The following is an 18,468-nucleotide window of genomic DNA, read 5'->3' on the forward strand; positions in this document are numbered from 1 at the left end:
GGAGATGGAGGTCAGTAAAAGACACTGGCGCCGCCAGCGTCATCGTCTGCAGAGTCCGGTGTCTGTTCCGCTGTTCGCCCTTTGTGGGCAAGCTCTACGGCTGCCATCACATTCTCCTGGAGTCCCAATATTGCGTCGTCCATCAGGTTCTGGTCGTTTTTATCCAGGACTGGCACGGTGCCTGGAGTCTCTTGCTCGAAGTTCTCTGGGTTGTTGTCGGCGTTGCTGTTGACGCTGGTAAACTTGCGTCTTTTCCTTTGTTGCTCCTCTTCCATAAAACGGTTGAAGGCGTTCATGGATTGTTCAGTACTCAGCATTGGCTGCATGAGTTGGTTGTGGGACTTGTCTAGTTTATCGAAATCGAGGCTTGTGACTTGGGGCGTTGCGCTCTGGCGCTCTTCAGCGTCTGCCGGGGTCGAATCCTTGGCGGATTCGTGGTCATCCACATCCGCCTGTAGTGATCCCACCACTACGGCAGCCATCCTCGAGAGCTGTGCAGAATGATCGAGATCGTCGTCCGTGCTCTCGCTGTGTGCTGCAAACATATGGGCCTGTTTCACAGACTTGCCGGGCTTTACGATTACACCGACGCCGTCCTGGTGTCTCATCTTACAGCGGTGACACTGGGCAATCACTTCTGATACCGTATTCTTGATGCCTTTCCAGTGATATCTCTCAACGATTCGCGTGGTTATCTTATTTATCCCCTGGTGCTCTACGGCGTGCATTTCCATAGCGATCTGGCGCTGCCTATCAGGCTCAAACACTATTTCGCGTCCCCGGGTCATTAGCTTACCATTGAGAACGGAGTGGGTCCTCGAGCTTACCCGTAGTCGCGCCTTTTCGTTCCGATCGCAGTTCGCAGGGTATTTGCCTGTTTCAAGGTAATATTTCAGTCGCTCATACTTGGCAATGTCGTTCGTCTTCTGAGGATCTCGTAAAAGATCGATGCTCTTAGTAATATGTGTAAACTCCTTCCCGTAGATGAACGAATCGACCGGAACGTCGAATCCCTTCAGGATGCCCGATTCTGGCAGCTTGCCTATTCTCTTGAAATTCAGACTCTCCAGTATTCGTCGGATCCCGACATTTGTCCCGTAAATCAATGGGAAGTAACATGAAGTGAAACCAAGCCTCTTTGACCATTCGATGAAGGTCTCCACCAGGGTTCGGCCAATTCTCTTGCCGCGAATGCCGGCGTTAACCAAAAAAGTACCCGTAACAATATGAGATGAACGTCCTGGATACGCAGGTTGCAGCGAAAATATGCCCAGACATTGCTTTTCCCATTGGATGTTCAAGTTTAAGTTTCGACGCTTCTTGCGCTTCTTGTACTGTGAAGTTTGCCTCATCGTCTCAATATCTGTCCCATAGTTATTCTCCAAGTCTGACAAATCGTTTTCCATGCTGTAGTCAAGCTCAGGCACCTCGCCCAGCACCATGACAGCTATATGGCCATCAGCATGGAACCATGCTTCTTTGAACTGTTTCAACGATAACGTCTCGTAGTATGGGAAGCTGTCGCCCTTCTCTATTTCCATATTGAATTCGTCCAGCAAGAAGGCCAACAATCCCACTGGCAGAAGATCTGCGTTAGCCGGTATTGGGTACATGGTCGCGACCGTCTCTCCATCTTTAAGCAGAATCGTATGGGGCTGTAATGGCGTCAAAACTTGATCCTGCAAGTGACCCTCCTCTACCAATCCTCCTGTCTGTGTAAACATAGTCATTCACGTTTATAACATCGAACTCCCAGGGTCAAACCTTCTATTTGGTCAGCCTAAGGATATGACGTTTAAGTCATCGAGTAACCTTGACGCGCCTTGTACTTAGATAGACTAGTAAGTCAGAGAAATAGAACTGCTTGGTTATGAAGAGCAAGCGCTGCCAATCGATTTACCGCCGCCAATGAGTGCTCTATCAAGAATTGCGATTGGTCAGCTGTGTTCTTCATCCTGTTTGAGTCGAAATCTGCAGACAGTGAAGTCTTTGATAAGCAAAGCTGTGGATAAGAACGTCCAAGTCATATTCTTCCCGGAGGCGACGGATTACATAGCTAGAAATGCGATCCACTCGCAGCAACTGGCTGCGAAGAGTCCAAGGTTTGTCGAGGAGCTGAGAGCTGAGATCAGAGAGCTGTGTGACAGAACATCGAAGAGGATTGATGTTGCAATCGGTGTCCATCTGCCACCTACTGACTATGAGGTTGCGAATGGAGAGCGAAGAGTCAAGAATGTTTTGTTGTACATAAATCATCGAGGGGACGTGGTTCAATCATATCAGAAATTACCACTTGTTCGATGTGGATGTGCCAAACGGCCCAGTCATGAAAGAATCTAGTGGTGTGCAACCGGGTAGCAAGGCGGCAGAGATTGTGCAGACGCCTGTAGGTAGGCTTGGGCTGGAAATATGCTACGATATAAGATTTCCTGAGCAATCCTTAGAGCTGCGGTCCAAAGGTGCTGACATTTTATGCTTCCCGAGTGCTTTCACGATGAAAACCGGAGAAGCTCATTGGCAGTTACTGGGGAGAGCTCGTGCTGTTGATACTCAGTGTTTTGTTGTCATGCCAGCCCAAAGCGGGAAGCACGATACGGGATCTGGCGCCGACTCTTCACAAGACTATGTCGAACGCATCTCGTGGGGTCATTCGATGGTTATCGACCCTTGGGGGCGGATTATCGCACAATCAGGTTGTAACGGTGAAGAATTGATTATCGCTGACTTAGATTACACAGTACTTGAGAAAGTAAGGGCCGATATGCCCTTGTGGGAACAGCGTTCGGCTGCCGCTAAGGCGGCTGACCAACGCGCAAAATAGTCCGGGACTATTTGCTTTCGGTAGATTCCAATATCTTTTGGACGGCTTCCTCATCTCGAGATTTATTGGCTACCTTAAAAGCAAAGGTCAAGTAGGAGGTGTGGGACTTGATCTCCGGTTCGACCTTGGTGACCTCCTTCCATTTGTAGTTAGCGTCCCCCTCCTTCACGCGGGCTCCCTTCCCAAAAGGATTGAACTTTGTCTTCTCCGTAACAGGTCTTTTCTCTTCCGTTTCATCTGCTTCTGGCTGGTCGCTGACCAGACTCTCACACATCCTCTTGCGCCTCTCCAGCCCTTCGCTTTTACGCCTCTTGACGTCCCTTAGCCTCTCGATCGCATCATCGACAGTCCGCACCATCTGCCGGCGGCTCTCAAACTGCTTGGCCTGGATCTCGACCATCTGCAGGTCGCTCCAACCATGCTTGTTCAGCGCCTCGATGGTCTTGTCAACCTGTTCTATACACGGCGAAAAACAGCACAGCCCGACCTTCTCGTCGCTACATATCACTTCTTCCAGGTGCGGAATAGCGTCCCAGGGAGCCGGCAGATCCAGAAATACAACATTTGCCCCAATGGCGACCTCGCCTTCGTCCTCGCCAAACTGGTGCGACGTCACGTCCTCCCTCCGTATGCGGAAACCGTCCCTGCAGACATCTCTATGCGTTATGGTGACGTTCTTGTCTGCATCAACGAGCCCATGTTCTCTGAACTCCTTCAGCGCTTCCTCATACCTCGGTCCGTGGAACTCGTAGCTGTACAGATGGCCCACACTCCTCGCAAAAGCGTGGGAAAAAGACCCAGATCCGGTGCCTGCTTCGACCGCCCTCGTCCTCGGGTTGCAATTCAGCCTTTCCATGATGTACGACGAGTCTGGCGTGTACACGATCTGCGTCCTATGCGGCAGAGACAGCGTCCAGAGTTCAGGTGTTGGCTGTAAAACATGGATAAACGCAAACTTGTTCGCTCCCTTCGTTCTAATCGCAATCTGAGACCCGTACCGCTGCCCAATCATCATCTTATGGGGGAACGAACCATATCTAGTGTTGAAGATCTCGTTCGAATCCACTCTGATCGGCTTTATGTTATCTCTTGAAATCCAAACCAGCACCAAATCGCCCTCCTCAATGCAGTCCTTGTACTCGGAGAACACCGACATTTCCAACGCTCAAAGACACCCAAAGGACCCACCAGACCGCTACACTTCGGTCCACTACAGCTTGCGATGAGCTGCCTTCAAACTTTTCATACTAGTTGAAAAAATCACGTGACCTCTACTATACACTAATACATGTCTGACTTGTGGAAGTCGTATAGCAGCCCGTAGCGGGCCAATTGCTTGCCCTTGGCGGTCTCCCTCTTGAATCTTGTCTCATCGCTGTGGGTCTTCGTCCTTGCCGCGTCGGAAAAGCGTATCCGCTCCATCGACTCGAGCGGTTGGTCCTCTTTGTCTATATCCACTTCGCCAAGCATCACGACGTTCTCGCCACGCACCATGAACAGGCCGCGCGTCTCTTCGGCATACTGGTTCGCCTCTGTAAGGTATATTCTCTCCACGCAGTGCTGCAAAATCAGGTTCGCGTACTGGTCAAAGGTTCTCAGCACTCCGAAGAGCATTCTTCCGTCTCGAAGCAGCACAAAGATCTTGCGGTCGACGGAGCCCACGATGGCAGCCGTCGTCGTGAAGTTGTACTGGTCCAGATATAGGTCCGCCTCGCCCTCTGATATCTTTTTCGATTGCGATCCGTGCGTTGCAGCGAGTTGTACTGGCTCTGCAGAGCCTCTGTCGGACATCCTGGTGGGTTACGCTGCTATCTGGCGGGGGATCAACGGTGCAAGAGCGCCAGAAGTGGGCAGTTTCGCTGTACTTTCTCTTGCTATTCGCTATAAGAGTGGTGAAAAAAAGGCCCGTTACCCGCACTGCGAATGATAATACCGATTGGCTCAAGGGATAGCTGTTGAGCAGCTTGAACAGTGCTGGAGAGCAGCCAATTGACCGGTCGCTGTGCCATGTCGATGTTAAGGAGTTTGCAGCACCAGCCCAAGGTGATCTCGTTGTTTACCCACAATCTCGAGAACGGTAAGGCTACTGAAGCGATCCTGCAGGTGTTGAAATGCGATGCGGGCGAGAAGTACAACGTGGAGCTGGATACGAAGTTCCCAACGCTGGACCAGCTGAAGTATATGAATAGCATCAATCCGAACGTGTTGCGGAGCCAGATTCCGAAACTGAGCGAACTGCTGGCAAGGAAATCTCACGACTCGGTGTTCCACTCGGAGCTGAAAGAGTGTGTCGCCAAGGGCTACTGGAGCGGGAAGCATCCGTTGTGGGTGGATTGGGAGGAGAGGAGGATGGGGAATGATGCGGAGAGCATCAGGAAGCTGTTGGAACCGGAGAACAAGCCGGAATGAAGATATGTAGATACGTTGCTATGTTATGTAGGCGAGGCGCGCGTTTAGAAACCCATTCTTTCGATTACGTAGTTCTGGGCGACGACGCCGAGCGAGAGGAAGAGGCCGTCCTCGACCCACTCTTTGACCCAGTCGCTCGGATCGACGATCTCCTCTTCGTCGTCTTCCGCGGCCGCGCCGCTGGATGCATCTTCCTCCTTGGGCTGCTCTCTTGCGTGCTTTGGTTTCCAGTTGGATTCTCCCTCCAGCCAGCCGACCCACTTCATGGGAAACCCCTGGGACCTGGTGATGCTGGAGATGCCGTTTGTGATATCCTTGAGGATGATGGTGAAGCTGAAGTTGCCGGCGTGAACCGAGTCGGTGGTCGGAATGTCGTCGCCCGCTTTCTGGTTGTTCCCAGGGACGGCGATCGGCAAGATGGAGATGAAGATGTCGCTTATTCCGTCCTTGCTGCTGCCATCATCGGCCGTGTGCTCCCGTGACTGCTCTTGTTGCTTCATGTACTCCTCGTGGGCCGTGTCGAACAGCCTGATAGCGTTGTCCAAGTTTGCAAAGGCGAGTTTCTCGCCGTCGGCAATTTTGCCATTAAAGATATTAAGCTTGCGTACTGACGTGCTCTTGCTCTGCGCATCCTCGGCAGACTTGTGTGGGTGGCCCCACTGGTCGACGAAGATCCTAATACCGCCCTGCACCTGCGAGCTGAGCACCTGGTCGAATTTCTGCTCCACATTGTATTGCAACTGCGGGAAATTGACCAGATCGTGAACCAGATGGATCCGGAGCACTTCGTCGGTCTCGCGAGCGACCATCTTCTGCAGGTTCCTGGCGAGATCAGTGATCGCCGCGGCGCTCAGTTTCGACGACAGATCCAGCTGGTCCTGCGCCAGCTTCGTCTTGATGCTCGACGCCTGCTCGGTGGTCTTGTTCCAGAAACTGGACACCGTGGCAGATCCCGAAGAAGACCACCACTTCGATAAAGACGTAATGGGGTCGTGCAACGGCTCTTCGACAGCTTCCGCTTCTTTCCGCTTCGATTCAGCCCCAGGACGCTCTGTGGCAGCCGTTTCCTTGCTGGCTTCTGCCGTCTCTTGTTTCGGCTTCTCCGCGTCCCGGCCCTTCTTGCTCAAACTCAGATTGCTCTTCTCCAGCTCATCGAGGAACTCCATTATATCCTCGTTATTCTTACTCTTTTGCTTGTCGCCTTTGTCCCCCGTACCATCTCTGCCAGTCTGCGGCAAAGACTCCAGAAACTCAAACACATCATCTGCCTCCGTAGACTTGCGTTCTGCCATCCTGTGCAACCCTTGCGATTACCAACCAGCCACTAGCAGCGACCTAACCCGGCACTTGCTGCTCTCTCGAATGTGAACTTTCCTTGAAGAAGCACCTCTTGACGATCCGCGACGCGATAAGCCTTGCACCAGCTGGCACAGTAAGAACGTACTTAAGCATACACAAGACAGCTCTTGTTGCTCCAAGAGCCATTGGGCCTCGTCTTCACACATGGCCGGCCTTGCGAGTCTTTCTACTTGATTGCGAGCGCTGTAGGTCAAAAACGGACGATTCTGGCGGAGAAAACTCTTGGAGCAAAAGAGTAAGCTTATTGGCCGTGCTGGGAGCCTCAAGCATTCGCTGAATGCTCCGCAATGACTGCCAAACCAGCTTTCTTCGCCGATCTTTTATAGCTGTAAGCGACTTGGAAAATTTTTCGGATAGATAAGCTCATCTCATCTCATCTCACCACATTGCAAGCAGAAAAGCGTAGCAGATACGGTAGATTTGGACGAGCTATGCCCTCGAAGAACTCGATAAATAGGCCAAAATTGACCACCAACCTCAACCGCAAGACTCAGTCGCTTGCTAGGAAAAGAGACCAGCGTGAAAGAGCCGGACTGCTGCAGCCGGCAAGATCTAGTGAGAAGTCCAAGTCGGGACAGGTCAAGTCGGTGCCATTGGAGCTGTACTTCCACGGAAAAGTGGGCCAAACTGCCGGCAACCAGGCTTTGACCACCAAAACTCTGTCGAAAAAGCGGGCCAAGAAGATCGAAAGAAACCTTAAGTATGCAGAGCAAAGAAAACTGCTGGCTGAGCTGCAGGATAAGGTCGCCAATGAAGACGGCATGGAGGTAGATGTGCAGGCTGGCAAATCGCAGAAGAGAGAGGAGAAAAAGAGTTCTTTGGCGAAGATGAAGGATGCTCTGTGGAGAGTGATCGACGATTCGTCGAGCCAAGGCCTAGTGTTGAACGGCGGCCAGGGGACCACCCTTGGGGGCCCGGTTTTCTGCTAGGATTTATCCGCTATATATAGGAGAGTGTGTACATTAAGTTAGGAGGCCCTTTGAGGCCAAGTTTCCACGGACTTCACTCTTCATGAACGAGATAAGATCGGCTGGGTCTGCAGCAGTGAACACGCTGGTCCCAGCGACGATAACGTTGGCGCCGGCCTTGGCCGCGTGTGGGATGGTGTCCCTGCCCAGACCGCCGTCGACCTGGATGTCGAGGTCCGGGAACTTCTCCCTCAACTTCTCGACCTTGGGCATCATGTCGATCATGAACTTCTGGCCGCCAAAACCGGGCTCCACGGTCATGACCAGCGCCATGTCGAGGTGAGGGGCCAACTCGTACAGCACGTCGACAGGGGTCCCCGGCTTGATTGCACACGCGGCTCTGCAGCCCTGCTTCTTGATGAGCTTCACCAATGCCAGTGGATCCCTAGTGGCCTCGTAGTGGAAGGTGAATTGGTCGGCGCCGCATTTAACAAACTCCTCAACCCACTTCTCGGGCTCCTCGACCATCATGTGGCAGTCGAAGAATGCAGAGGGCTTCTTACCGACGTTGGAAGCGTCGTCAGCCCTTGGTACAGCCCGACGCAGCGAACTAACAATTGGCTGTCCCAAAGTGATGTTGGGCACGAAGTGGCCGTCCATCACGTCGATGTGTAACCAGTCTGCCCCGGCATTGATCACCCTATGGCACTCACAGCCTAGGTTAGCAAAGTCTGAAGCCAGAATACTTGGTGCAATAATAGGCTTGACCATAGCGAGTTCGATTCTTTGCGATTTGAAGTCCTTTCGCCAACCTCTTACCAGGTATGTAGCGATCTAGTTTTTAAACAGTCCCGATTCTACCTTAAAGAGCCAAAATACTAATGACCTGGCCCATCTCGCTCGATATGCTACAACCAGAGCCCCATGCTCTTGATACAGCACACCGTTAGGGAAGCACAAGTGTCGGACAACAAGACAACAAGAGAACCGGCCTTTCTTGGCCTGCTGGACGCTACAGAGCCCGAAAAAGGTCCAACTTTTTTGGATTCCGATAACCTCTTGGTTTTATACAAGTCCTGGCCGCATTGAGCTCAGAGTCGCTCTCTTTATTGCGGGATGTCGTCTATCTTTCACTGTTCTTCGTTCTTGGCTCCTATTTTCTCAACAAAAAAACTTGCAAATTATTCACAGCTACCTTCTAACTGGAGCTGACGACCAGTAGCATAGAAGGAGACCGTTTGCAGCGTTCCGATAGCCGTACCACGATGTCTGCACCTATAAGAACGAAACCGAAGTCTTCTATGAAGATTGATAACGCACCAACCCCGCATAACACGCCAGCCAGCGTGTTGACAGGCAGCTTTCTCAAGAACGGAAACCCTTTGAAGGCGGAGGGTGCTGTTGACGGAGGCTCTGGGAAGGGTGAAGCTATTCCCCAGACGATCAGCGAGGAAGACATACAGAGTGCTCTGTCGAATCAGCCTTTCCTGTTGCAGAGTATTCAGGACAAATTGGGCTCGCTGGTGGGACAGGACAGTGGGTACGTCAGTCAGCTGCCTGAGATTGTGAAAGACAGGCTCTACGGTCTGAAAAAGATTCAAAACGATCTATTTGCGCTGGAGAGGGACTTCCAGATGGAAATGTTCGCGCTGGAGCAGAAATATCTAAGCAAGTACTCGCCACTGCACGAACGCCGTTACAAGATAGTGAGCGGTCGAGAAGAGCCCACCGCGGAGGAGGTCAAGAAGGGCCGGGAGCTTGCGATGGAGGAGGGAGAAGAGGAGCAAGCTGAAGACAGGGCAAAGAACGAAGAAGAACAGCAGGATATAAAGGGGATCCCCTCGTTCTGGCTGACCGCTCTGGAGAACCTGCCAGTGGTCTCCGAGACGATCACGGACCGCGACGCCGAAGTGCTCGACTACCTCGTGGATATCAAGCTCGAGTACCTGAGCGACGGCAGACCGGGATTCAAGCTGGTGTTCACCTTCGACGAAGACACGCCTTTCTTCAAGAACAAGAGCTTGACCAAGACGTACTTCTACCAGAAGGAGCTCGGCTACTCCGGAGACTTTATCTACGACCACGCCGAGGGCGACGAGATCCAGTGGACCGACAACGAGTCGAACCCTACCGTCTCCGTAGAGATGAGGAAGCAGAGAAACAAAGCCACGAAGCAGGTCAGAACCATCGAGAAGATCACTCCCGTCGACTCCTTCTTCAACTTCTTCGATCCGCCAAAGGTCCCCACCAGGGAGCCGACAGCCCAAGACGCAGACGACGCAGACGAGCAAGACGAGGACGAGCTGCAGGAACTGGAAGAAAGATTGGCTCTGGATTACTCCATCGGCGAGCAATTGAAGGACAAACTCGTCCCACGCGCCGTCGACTGGTTCACAGGAGCCGCCCTGGAGTTCGAATTCGACAACGAACTGGCGGACGACGAAGGTTTCGAAGACGACGACGACGATGAAGCTGGAGAAGACGACGACGAAGACGAAGACGAAGAAGAAGACGAAGAAGAACAAGACGATTTTGCGAAGAAGGAAGCTGCTCCCGAATGCAAGCAGTCGTGACCACATACCACGCCCGATCTATATAGTTTATGTTTTTTTCAACTCATAACACTCTTGATGGACAAGCGCTTTTTCAAGACAACTAGCAAGAGGTATACTAGCACATTGCAAAGACACAAGTAAATCGGTCTTCTTGCTCTATATAATCGTCAAGCGAGCGTTGCAACCATGGTTAAACCTGTGGCACCGAACGCCGTCTACGCCAAGTGACCAAGACCCAACCATGGAGCTCCAGCGATCGTACCACGCCGTTATCGGCCAAGACACCGTCTTGTCGGGCTCCAGGACTCGTAGGCCGGACGTGTTGGCGACCGCGAGCAACGGCAGGCGTTATCGGTCTTCTCGTCGCAACCCATTCACCACACGCGAGGCGTCCACAGCCAGCTAGGTGTGTTGCGCATGTGGGAATGCAGCAAGGGTTGGCTAGGGGGCATGGAAAGGCCAGTATATAAAGGGTAACGGGATCGGTTGGGCAGGGGATAAGACGGTGTTAGTGGTGAGCTGGATTGCAATTGGTATCGAACCGGCATTGAACGTTCATTAGTTGATACGGGAGCAGTATGGCAGGATCTAACGTTAAAGTTGTGGTGAACAAGGACACTAGGGACAAGTTTGCACGAAATTCGCCGACTTTGAATCATCTGTACAAGTATCCTGCGGTTTCGAAGACGCTGAACCAGGTGGTGTCGCTTCCCGTGGTGTCGCAGGTGCTGTCGCTGTTTATCTTGGCAGCGTTGAAGGTGAAACACGCGTTGGTGGACTCTGAACGGTCACCCCGGTTTGTTAAGGTGGCTTATGGCTCTTTGAGTGAGATGAGTCTGAGGCTGGACGAGTTGGTGAATCTGCTTTTGTTCCGCGAGGGCATCGATGCGTTTATGAAGGGCTGGTCCGCGCACTCGAAGAAGCCCGGGTTCTGGTTGGTGTACTTCTGGATCGACTACGTGGCAAACGTGTCGAACATCCTGTTGAACCAGTTTGTGGTGCAGCCCTTCAAGTTGGGCGTCAAGGACAAGGGCGCTGAGACGAGCTCGGGCGCTGAGACGACGCCGGGCGACGAGAGTCTTCCCCATGTGTCGCAGCTGACCAGCACGACCAAGAGCATCTCCAAGGAGCTGCACGACAAGCTGCAGGCGGACTACATCGCCCCCACGGCGGACTTTGCCAAGCAGAAGTACGAGTCGCTCGTCAAGCCAACCGCAGAGAAGCTGAACTCCGAGTACATCGAGCCCACCAAGGCGCAACTGAGCAACATCACCAGGCCCACGCGCGCACACGCCATGGAGACCTACAAGACCGTCTCCGCGACCTACGAGAGCAATCTGAGCAAATCCGAGAGCGTGCCTCGCGCGATCGTGAGCACAGGCATCGATCTCAAGAATCTGACCCTGGAGAACTTGAAATCCAACAGGACAGAGCTCGAAAAGGACGCCCAGGAGGCCATCGAGCACAAGAAGGAAACCCTTGGACAGGCTGCCGAAGAAAAAGTCGATTCTCTCGGTAACACCGTGGGCTAGCCAACCCAACTGACTATCAACCGATCCTCCTATTGTTGTTGCTAACATATTAGGTTAAGCCGCCCGTTTGACCGCTTTTTCTATAGTTTTCGCCCTTCTTTATGTCGTTCATATATACAGTGTCAATAAAACTATATTCTTGCTAGCCTACGCGTTCTGACCAGCACCATTACTGTGTACAACACAAAGGCGACCACAGTGGAGAGGCTGCTGCTGCTCGTCGAATGTCTAATCACGACCACACGTTCCAAGGTCGCAAGAAGAAGCTTTCGGGATGGGTCAGGAGAATGATCCAGCCGGCGAAGGATGCCTCTGCAAGAAACCAGCTGGTGTCGGATGAAATCCTGGGAGAGGAGACAGATCTGCAGGCATCGACGGCATCCAGGTCACCGAATGACGATGACGGCGTGTCTATGAAAGTGCTGTGGGATTCGGGCCCCGTCAGGGCTAAATCGGAACCCAGGTCAATCGAGCGCGACTCCGAACAGGAACCAGTAGACAACGTCAGCATAACACCGCTGTTTTCAATGTGCTCGTCATCTGTCAAGTCTTCTACCTTCTCAGATTCGTACTCTATCCAATCGACAAGAGCTACAGTGGTGTCGGGACGAACCGTCGAGACGAATTCCAGCACGATGGCGATCCCGCCGGCCAGCATCCTGGGCAGAACAAGAGCATCCTCGATTACAGCACCAGCAAGCAGCAATTCCTCGGTAGGACCTGCGACGCCGACTTCGGTCGCCCAGCCGTACCATTCGCACCACCGGCACTACCAGGGGCCCAGCTCACGCCCCAGCAGTATGCGACATATCCAGATCCAAAGAGACCCAAGCAGCGACACGATCAACTCGTCGTCGACCATCAAGTAGAAGCTCAATTGACCATTTGCAGAGCTCTCATCGCTTGCTCATCGCTAATGTGCCACTACCACGTGGTTCTTGGGTGTTTTCGCTGAGCAGGCAGCTGAAAAATGCCCATAAGAAGACGACTGTTGAAGGATTGCAAGATCATCACCATTGGCATGGCTGTTTATTTCTCTTTTGATTCGTTGAATTGCAATATTAGGCGGTTATGAGTGGGAAAGACGGTCTTGCCAGGAGGAAACCTGTAGAGCAAGTGGACGCTTCGCTCGACCAACCAATTAATGTAGAGGCTCCACCAACGATTTACGGTTCTGCGATTACGCCAGGATTGGCTACTGCGTCGTTGAACCTTTCTGTTGATTTCATTAAGCAGCAACAGTCACTCGCTAACAGGGGGATGATCCATCATTACATAACTAAGGCGGTGTTGGTTGTTGTCGCTTCGATCTACCTGGGCCGTACGATAACTTTGCCGAGAAATTTAAGCTCCGGATCTGTGGCTGAGTTCGCTTATCAATTCATGCTGTTCAACAGATATCCGTTGGGAACTTCAATAGCTCTGCTGGCGCTGACCTTCCTGTGTTTGCTGACAGTATACTCCAGGGTTACCGAGACATTCTTCAAGAGCAAGATTAGCGAGGCGACTGCGGATAGCGGTAAATCCTGCTTTGGCATGAACTTGAGAGAATACATCTTGAAGCCAGAGAAGGGACCTAGAGATGCCCAGGCCGATAATACCTATGTCATCGTCTACAGAGAGACTCCAATCGCTGTTATCTCGCTGAGCGAAAATAAGTCCCTGTCTTCGGAAGACTCTCTGGTTATGGGTATCTCCGCTTTGGGATGCAGAAAGGTGTACTTGACTAGTGGTATCCTGGAAGATTTGCTAGATTGGGCAATGATACGTACAAGAGCCATCGCTAAGAATGGAAAATACGGAGAGTCTATGAAAATTTTGCTGAACGTCTATTCTTTCGACGACCACACGAAGAAGACCTTGAAGGCGAAGGGATTCTCTCTCGTTGCAAGCAGCAAAATCAAGGAAAGCAGAGTGTTAGGAGGCCTCTTCGGATTTGAAAAAGAATTATGGGGGGTTCAGTTCCACATCGAGGCCTCTGAAAAGGAATAACCAGTTTACCGCTATCTTTTCACCGAGGCAGTGCTCTTGATCTTTTCGTGGAACCTCGATTTGCATTCAGGAAGTGTTTTATACTGACCCTTATGTAAACCGAGGCCAAATAGATGCAAATAAGAATTGTGAAGAAAAATGCAAACGTCTGGACGAAACTACCGTGCCGTCCCGGTTTTACAGAAGCCTTTTCCTTAGTTTGATATAGTGGTCTAGATTTCGCCATCTTCCATCTTTGGAAGTCATCTTTCTCCATTACTATCTTATCGTTAAATTCCTGGAGAAAATAAAGCTCTATTTCTCTCAAGAAGTCTTTTGACAGGCCATCCTTGCCTTTCAAATGATATTCGTTAGTTTCTATTCCGAGTATATCGACTGTTTGCGATAGCTCACCAGTGGAAGCACTGATTCCAATATATCGTTGATTGCTCTCAATGTTTCTTGGAAGCACGGTCGGAAGATGCGTATGCACAAGCTCTATCCAGTAATTTCCCTCTCTGGTATATTGGATGTCAATCTTCAAGAAGTTCTCGCTTTCAATGTATATTAGCCGCAGCTGGACAGTTTCACCGGTCATAATGGATTTCTTCAGACGTATTTTGTTTTGATTGATCTTGATTGCGGTAGTCTTCGCCCCGTCGCTATCTGCATCGTAGGCTTGCGTGCTTGGAGAAGTATTCAATATGATGTCTAGGAACGGAATCGGAGTTCCCGCTTTCCCATCGTTCTTATAGGTGTCGATGATCAGTGCCAAACCTGGAAGGTTCTTCGGTAGACCCATCATTTGTGTATCTCCAGCGACAATCCCACCAGAGTTTATTTCATACTGTCTTCTGGCATAAGATGACGCCAGATCTTGCAGCAAGAAATCCTTCTCCGGTGTGATGACAATAGCCATCCCATCTCCCATTAACCGAGATCGCATATTCCCTGCCTTTGGCGATATTCTGAACTTCACCACCGTCTCGAAGTTGTCAATCGTATTGTCCCCCAAACCATTCGATAGGATCAAGCCATGATGCCCACTGGAACCGGCCCTCGTAAGCCTTATGAACTCGTTGTTTCGTATCTCGGTTCCTCCTCCGACATACCAGAAGTTGCTAACCTTGTCTAAGAAGGGGATCGACAGGCTAGCATCCTGGTTCGGTACTCTTTGGATTTGCGATCTTCTTATGATCAGTCTGGACCCAGAGTCGCTGTCGACAAAATGCTCACTGCTGATTCGAAATACAGCAAAGACGGCAGCGATTGTGATGGCCACCACCAATTTCCGGAACCAGGGCCCCCGCATCAGCTCCCTCTCACTTTGTCCTAGCACAACTACGGTCGATCGAGTGATAACTTTCAAGCAGCGCATCTATGAACAAGGTGATAAAAGCCAAGCTTTGCTGGTAGGTTGCCAATTGGCCGCAATTGCAGTCGATGCGAGCTGGCAAGCCATGTCAGCACCGGCCTATTTTGCACAAGAGGTCCACTCAAGCCGACCGATCTTCTTGCCGGATCTCAGCCTAGTAAAGCAGTGAATCGAAGTCAAACTGATGAGAACGCAAGAATTAGCTGCTCGTTGCAACTTATTGCGAGATTATGGCCATTTCTAATCAATATCCGAGGGTTTAGATATGACCGTTTTTTAAGCATATAAAGTGAAAAGTTCACCAAACTCGAAGTGATAGAGGTGTCGTCTGCAAAACGAAGCCATTGAGTCAAGATGGGTAAGGTTCCAACTCCTAGATGCATCATTGTGAGACATGGTCAAACCGAATGGTCAAAATCTGGTCAGTATACAGGTTTAACGGATCTGCCATTGACGGAATATGGTGTAGGTCAGATGCGTAGGACTGCTGCTTCCATCTTTTCGAACAAGTTCATCGATCCAGATACCATCACGTATGTGTTCACTTCTCCTAGAACGAGGGCTAGGCAGACGGTGGATTTGATGTTGGAGCCGTTGACAGAGGAACAGAGATCGAGAATCCGCATTGTGGTGGATGAAGATCTCAGGGAATGGGAGTACGGTGATTACGAGGGACTTCTCACCCATGAGATTGTTGCACTCAGAAAATCTAGAGGGTTGGACCAAGAACGTCCCTGGAATATCTGGAGAGACGGTTGCGAAAACGGTGAGACTACACAACAGATTGGTCTGAGATTGTCCAGAGCACTTGCCAGGATTCAGAATCTGCACAGGGAGCATCAGGCGAAGGGTATTGCGTGCGATATCATGGTTTTCGCCCATGGACACGCTCTGCGTTACTTTGCTGGCTTGTGGTTTATGCCGTGCGCAGAGAAGGCCTGTGAGACTGCCGAGGAACGGGCTCAACCCAAGACCTATCACGATGCAACTGTTCCTTACGTTGCTCTGAACAAGTACAAGTACCTGGATTATAACCCGAACTTTCTCTTGGATGCCGGTGGTATTGGTGTGCTATCGTACTCGCATCACAACATCGATGAGCCAGCTCTTGCCCTAGCAGGCGCATTCGTGTCTCCACCAGAGGAGGAATCTCAACATGGCGACGTTAAATAGTTTATTTGTAGACTTGTCACGAACTGATCGAAAAGTGATGGGGGTATCTTTAGAGGGTATCTGAACTAAATACTGAAAACGAACGAATGAATCTCATGAAGTCAGCCCGGCTCCCGGCGTTAGCTAGTGTGGTGGAGAAGAGTCCAGGCCATGACGACAAACGCATATGAAAACGAAGTCCCAGGGGAGATGAACTGTCTAATAAAAGACGAACGAAGCGGAACCGGAGGTCACGGAGACAGTACAACCATCAGAGCCGGAGCCGGTGTAGACGCCGTTCTCCAACTTACAGTCACCGTTGATCGAGGAGCCCTCGTTAGCGACAATCTTGATGTTGTAGTTAGGTGGGTTGCGGTTGTTTGGATTTGGAATGATCGACAAGTAAGTGATACCACCAGTGTAACCAGCGCCAAGAACCACAGGAGCCCAGTTACCGACGCCGGAACCAGGTTCGCCCCAGATACAGCCATCCTCGACAGAGACGCCTGCGTTGTTGACGTAGAATTGGGTAGAGGTCTTCTTACCTTGCCACTGGTAGTAGGAATCCTCCTTGACGACGGAGACCGGTTTCGAGCCCATGGCGTCGACCACGGTAGGCACCACCATGTTCTCGGAGCCAGGATAGTCGGTTCTGCACATACAGATCGACTGGGATTTTTTGTTGATCGCGGAGGCAGAGTTCTGATCCCATTCACACAGATACTGCGAGTTCGGGTTCGCACGGTACAGGAACCCGTTCTTACACTGCAGCCCGCCGACGGTTCTGCCGTCGGAAGGCTGTTCCGACGGCCATTGTGTCTTGGACATACCGGCCTGGCACGCGTACGAGCAGTAGAACCCCTCCTTACACGTAGAAGCGGTGTTGCCGTTGAGATCCATGATCGACGCCCAGCCGTCCAGCCCAACCCAGTCGAGCTTCACGACACCCTGACCGCTTGGGAACTGGCTACAGGGAATCACACCGTCCTGGAACTCCTGGTTAGGCCCCGAGAAGTCTGCAAGATCGCCATGAACACCGCCGGAGCCGCCGGACGAGGCTCCAGACGAGGCTCCAGACGAAGCGGCCGACGAAGCGGCCGCCGACGACGAAGTCGTCGTCGCAGCACCGGTAGCAGCGGGCCCGCTGCTCAACGTACTCTGCACGGCCGGATGCGACGCCTCACCGCCCGTCTGGTCCACGTATCTGGTCACGACGACCACCTCTCTCTTCTCATTGTGACGGTCCTTGTGGTGCACGGCTGGCGCGCCCAACACGCCCGATGACAGCAGCAACAAGCTCGATAATCTCATCTTTCACACCAGAGACACAGCTAAGCAAATAAGGAGAGACTAAAAGTTGGAATACTGGATCGCACAGCTAATAAATGAAAGAAAGCACAGTCGATTGCAAAATAAAACAAATGAGCGAAACCGATCGAAAGTGCGGTACCAACAATAGTTAGATCAATAAATAGACTCTTTTATGGAAAAACAATCAAAGGTCAACCGATCTCAAACAAACACGAAATTGAAACTTCCCCCCAAGGAGCGAATCTGATAAAAGATCATACTAACTTAGAACTCTGTTTTTCCCAGAGTGAAAAACTCGATACAACGCTGACACCGCTCTGAAACAGCCAGAAACGAAGCGAAAAGGACGCTGTTTATCTATTACTCTTTTCAGAAACAGGCCGTGGATCATCCTGGACGGCCATCTCGTCGAGCGAGAAGCGCGGGGCCGCAGCAGAGGTTGCTGGTGTAGCAGAGGTTGCTGGTGTACCAAATTGAATGTGCCATCTTGTTGTTCTTCCGGATCATCTTCAAAGCTCTCCATTATACCTGATAAATCGTTATTGTCCTCAGGATCATTTTCATTTTCCGTCTTGGTAATCGGAATCAAATTCTTCAAAGTCTCTGTCAAACGTAGGGTCACGGAAATGGGTGGAGACAGTCGAACCAGGAGAACGACCTATGAAGTTTATACCGTCTCTAATAGGCGGGTAGACAGTCGGAATTTTCACACGAATACACCCGTGTTGGATATTGCATGAGCCATTAGAATCTATTAACCCTGCGAGAAAAGCTTCACGCACCACTGTTTGTTCTGTTCGCATGAATAGAGGAACGCTTTTTGGGCCATTTTTTCTTCCATTTCCCCAGAATCTTAATCCTTCCAGAACCTTAACTAGCGGGTTATTTGCGTTCCGTATCGTGCCATTATAGGTCTGAAGGTATCCTATTGCTTCAAAGCCCTTCACAAGCTTGATTCTGAGACTCATACCCCAAAGTTCTGCATTCTCCCGAAGTCTGGTGTTGACATCTTCATCTCCAGAGTGCAAAGCGAAGGCTGCTCCTTTTCACCAATCCAGAACCGTAAAAACCATGC

General features: G+C 51.2%; 15 protein-coding genes across 15 annotated transcripts; 8 read left to right on the top strand and 7 right to left on the bottom strand.

Annotated features, from left to right (window-relative positions):
* Positions 1-11: 11 nt before the first annotated feature.
* Positions 12-1,730, bottom strand: SPT10 (Spt10p; the record flags this gene model as incomplete). The annotated part of the gene is made up of 1 exon (XM_037284565.1): positions 12-1,730. The coding sequence occupies one exon, from the start codon at positions 1,728-1,730 to the stop codon at positions 12-14; it is 1,719 nt and encodes a 572-aa protein (XP_037140461.1).
* Positions 1,731-2,326: 596 nt separating this feature from the next.
* NIT2 (putative hydrolase) lies at positions 2,327-2,821 on the top strand (the record flags this gene model as incomplete). The annotated part of the gene is made up of 1 exon (XM_037284566.1): positions 2,327-2,821. One exon carries the CDS (start codon positions 2,327-2,329, stop codon positions 2,819-2,821), a length of 495 nt encoding a protein of 164 aa, XP_037140462.1.
* A 7-nt stretch (positions 2,822-2,828) lies between these two features.
* On the bottom strand, positions 2,829-3,977 carry GCD14 (tRNA 1-methyladenosine methyltransferase subunit GCD14; the record flags this gene model as incomplete). The annotated part of the gene is made up of 1 exon (XM_037284567.1): positions 2,829-3,977. The coding sequence occupies one exon, from the start codon at positions 3,975-3,977 to the stop codon at positions 2,829-2,831; it is 1,149 nt and encodes a 382-aa protein (XP_037140463.1).
* A 125-nt stretch (positions 3,978-4,102) lies between these two features.
* LSM1 (Lsm1p) lies at positions 4,103-4,612 on the bottom strand (the record flags this gene model as incomplete). The annotated part of the gene is made up of 1 exon (XM_037284568.1): positions 4,103-4,612. One exon carries the CDS (start codon positions 4,610-4,612, stop codon positions 4,103-4,105), a length of 510 nt encoding a protein of 169 aa, XP_037140464.1.
* A 216-nt stretch (positions 4,613-4,828) lies between these two features.
* FMP46 (putative redox protein) lies at positions 4,829-5,230 on the top strand (the record flags this gene model as incomplete). The annotated part of the gene is made up of 1 exon (XM_037284569.1): positions 4,829-5,230. The coding sequence occupies one exon, from the start codon at positions 4,829-4,831 to the stop codon at positions 5,228-5,230; it is 402 nt and encodes a 133-aa protein (XP_037140465.1).
* A 44-nt stretch (positions 5,231-5,274) lies between these two features.
* On the bottom strand, positions 5,275-6,522 carry MTC1 (DUF5427 domain-containing protein MTC1; the record flags this gene model as incomplete). Its single annotated transcript, XM_037284570.1, has 1 exon — positions 5,275-6,522. The coding sequence occupies one exon, from the start codon at positions 6,520-6,522 to the stop codon at positions 5,275-5,277; it is 1,248 nt and encodes a 415-aa protein (XP_037140466.1).
* Positions 6,523-7,020: 498 nt separating this feature from the next.
* Positions 7,021-7,518, top strand: ALB1 (Alb1p; the record flags this gene model as incomplete). Its single annotated transcript, XM_037284571.1, has 1 exon — positions 7,021-7,518. One exon carries the CDS (start codon positions 7,021-7,023, stop codon positions 7,516-7,518), a length of 498 nt encoding a protein of 165 aa, XP_037140467.1.
* Positions 7,519-7,551: 33 nt separating this feature from the next.
* RPE1 (ribulose-phosphate 3-epimerase RPE1) lies at positions 7,552-8,268 on the bottom strand (the record flags this gene model as incomplete). Its single annotated transcript, XM_037284572.1, has 1 exon — positions 7,552-8,268. One exon carries the CDS (start codon positions 8,266-8,268, stop codon positions 7,552-7,554), a length of 717 nt encoding a protein of 238 aa, XP_037140468.1.
* A 494-nt stretch (positions 8,269-8,762) lies between these two features.
* Positions 8,763-10,070, top strand: NAP1 (histone chaperone NAP1; the record flags this gene model as incomplete). The annotated part of the gene is made up of 1 exon (XM_037284573.1): positions 8,763-10,070. The coding sequence occupies one exon, from the start codon at positions 8,763-8,765 to the stop codon at positions 10,068-10,070; it is 1,308 nt and encodes a 435-aa protein (XP_037140469.1).
* Positions 10,071-10,630: 560 nt separating this feature from the next.
* Positions 10,631-11,584, top strand: PLN1 (Pln1p; the record flags this gene model as incomplete). Its single annotated transcript, XM_037284574.1, has 1 exon — positions 10,631-11,584. The coding sequence occupies one exon, from the start codon at positions 10,631-10,633 to the stop codon at positions 11,582-11,584; it is 954 nt and encodes a 317-aa protein (XP_037140470.1).
* A 224-nt stretch (positions 11,585-11,808) lies between these two features.
* Positions 11,809-12,453, top strand: HG536_0F01220 (uncharacterized protein; the record flags this gene model as incomplete). The annotated part of the gene is made up of 1 exon (XM_037284575.1): positions 11,809-12,453. One exon carries the CDS (start codon positions 11,809-11,811, stop codon positions 12,451-12,453), a length of 645 nt encoding a protein of 214 aa, XP_037140471.1.
* A 202-nt stretch (positions 12,454-12,655) lies between these two features.
* Positions 12,656-13,576, top strand: PHO86 (Pho86p; the record flags this gene model as incomplete). Its single annotated transcript, XM_037284576.1, has 1 exon — positions 12,656-13,576. One exon carries the CDS (start codon positions 12,656-12,658, stop codon positions 13,574-13,576), a length of 921 nt encoding a protein of 306 aa, XP_037140472.1.
* A 19-nt stretch (positions 13,577-13,595) lies between these two features.
* Positions 13,596-14,933, bottom strand: UIP5 (Uip5p; the record flags this gene model as incomplete). Its single annotated transcript, XM_037284577.1, has 1 exon — positions 13,596-14,933. One exon carries the CDS (start codon positions 14,931-14,933, stop codon positions 13,596-13,598), a length of 1,338 nt encoding a protein of 445 aa, XP_037140473.1.
* A 351-nt stretch (positions 14,934-15,284) lies between these two features.
* On the top strand, positions 15,285-16,103 carry SHB17 (sedoheptulose-bisphosphatase; the record flags this gene model as incomplete). Its single annotated transcript, XM_037284578.1, has 1 exon — positions 15,285-16,103. The coding sequence occupies one exon, from the start codon at positions 15,285-15,287 to the stop codon at positions 16,101-16,103; it is 819 nt and encodes a 272-aa protein (XP_037140474.1).
* Positions 16,104-16,301: 198 nt separating this feature from the next.
* UTH1 (SUN family protein UTH1) lies at positions 16,302-17,393 on the bottom strand (the record flags this gene model as incomplete). The annotated part of the gene is made up of 1 exon (XM_037284579.1): positions 16,302-17,393. One exon carries the CDS (start codon positions 17,391-17,393, stop codon positions 16,302-16,304), a length of 1,092 nt encoding a protein of 363 aa, XP_037140475.1.
* Between the last annotated feature and the right edge of the window lie 1,075 nt (positions 17,394-18,468).

The sequence above is a fragment of the Torulaspora globosa genome, chromosome 6 (assembly GCF_014133895.1).
Source record: "Torulaspora globosa chromosome 6, complete sequence".
Classification (NCBI taxonomy): Eukaryota; Fungi; Ascomycota; class Saccharomycetes; order Saccharomycetales; family Saccharomycetaceae; genus Torulaspora; species Torulaspora globosa.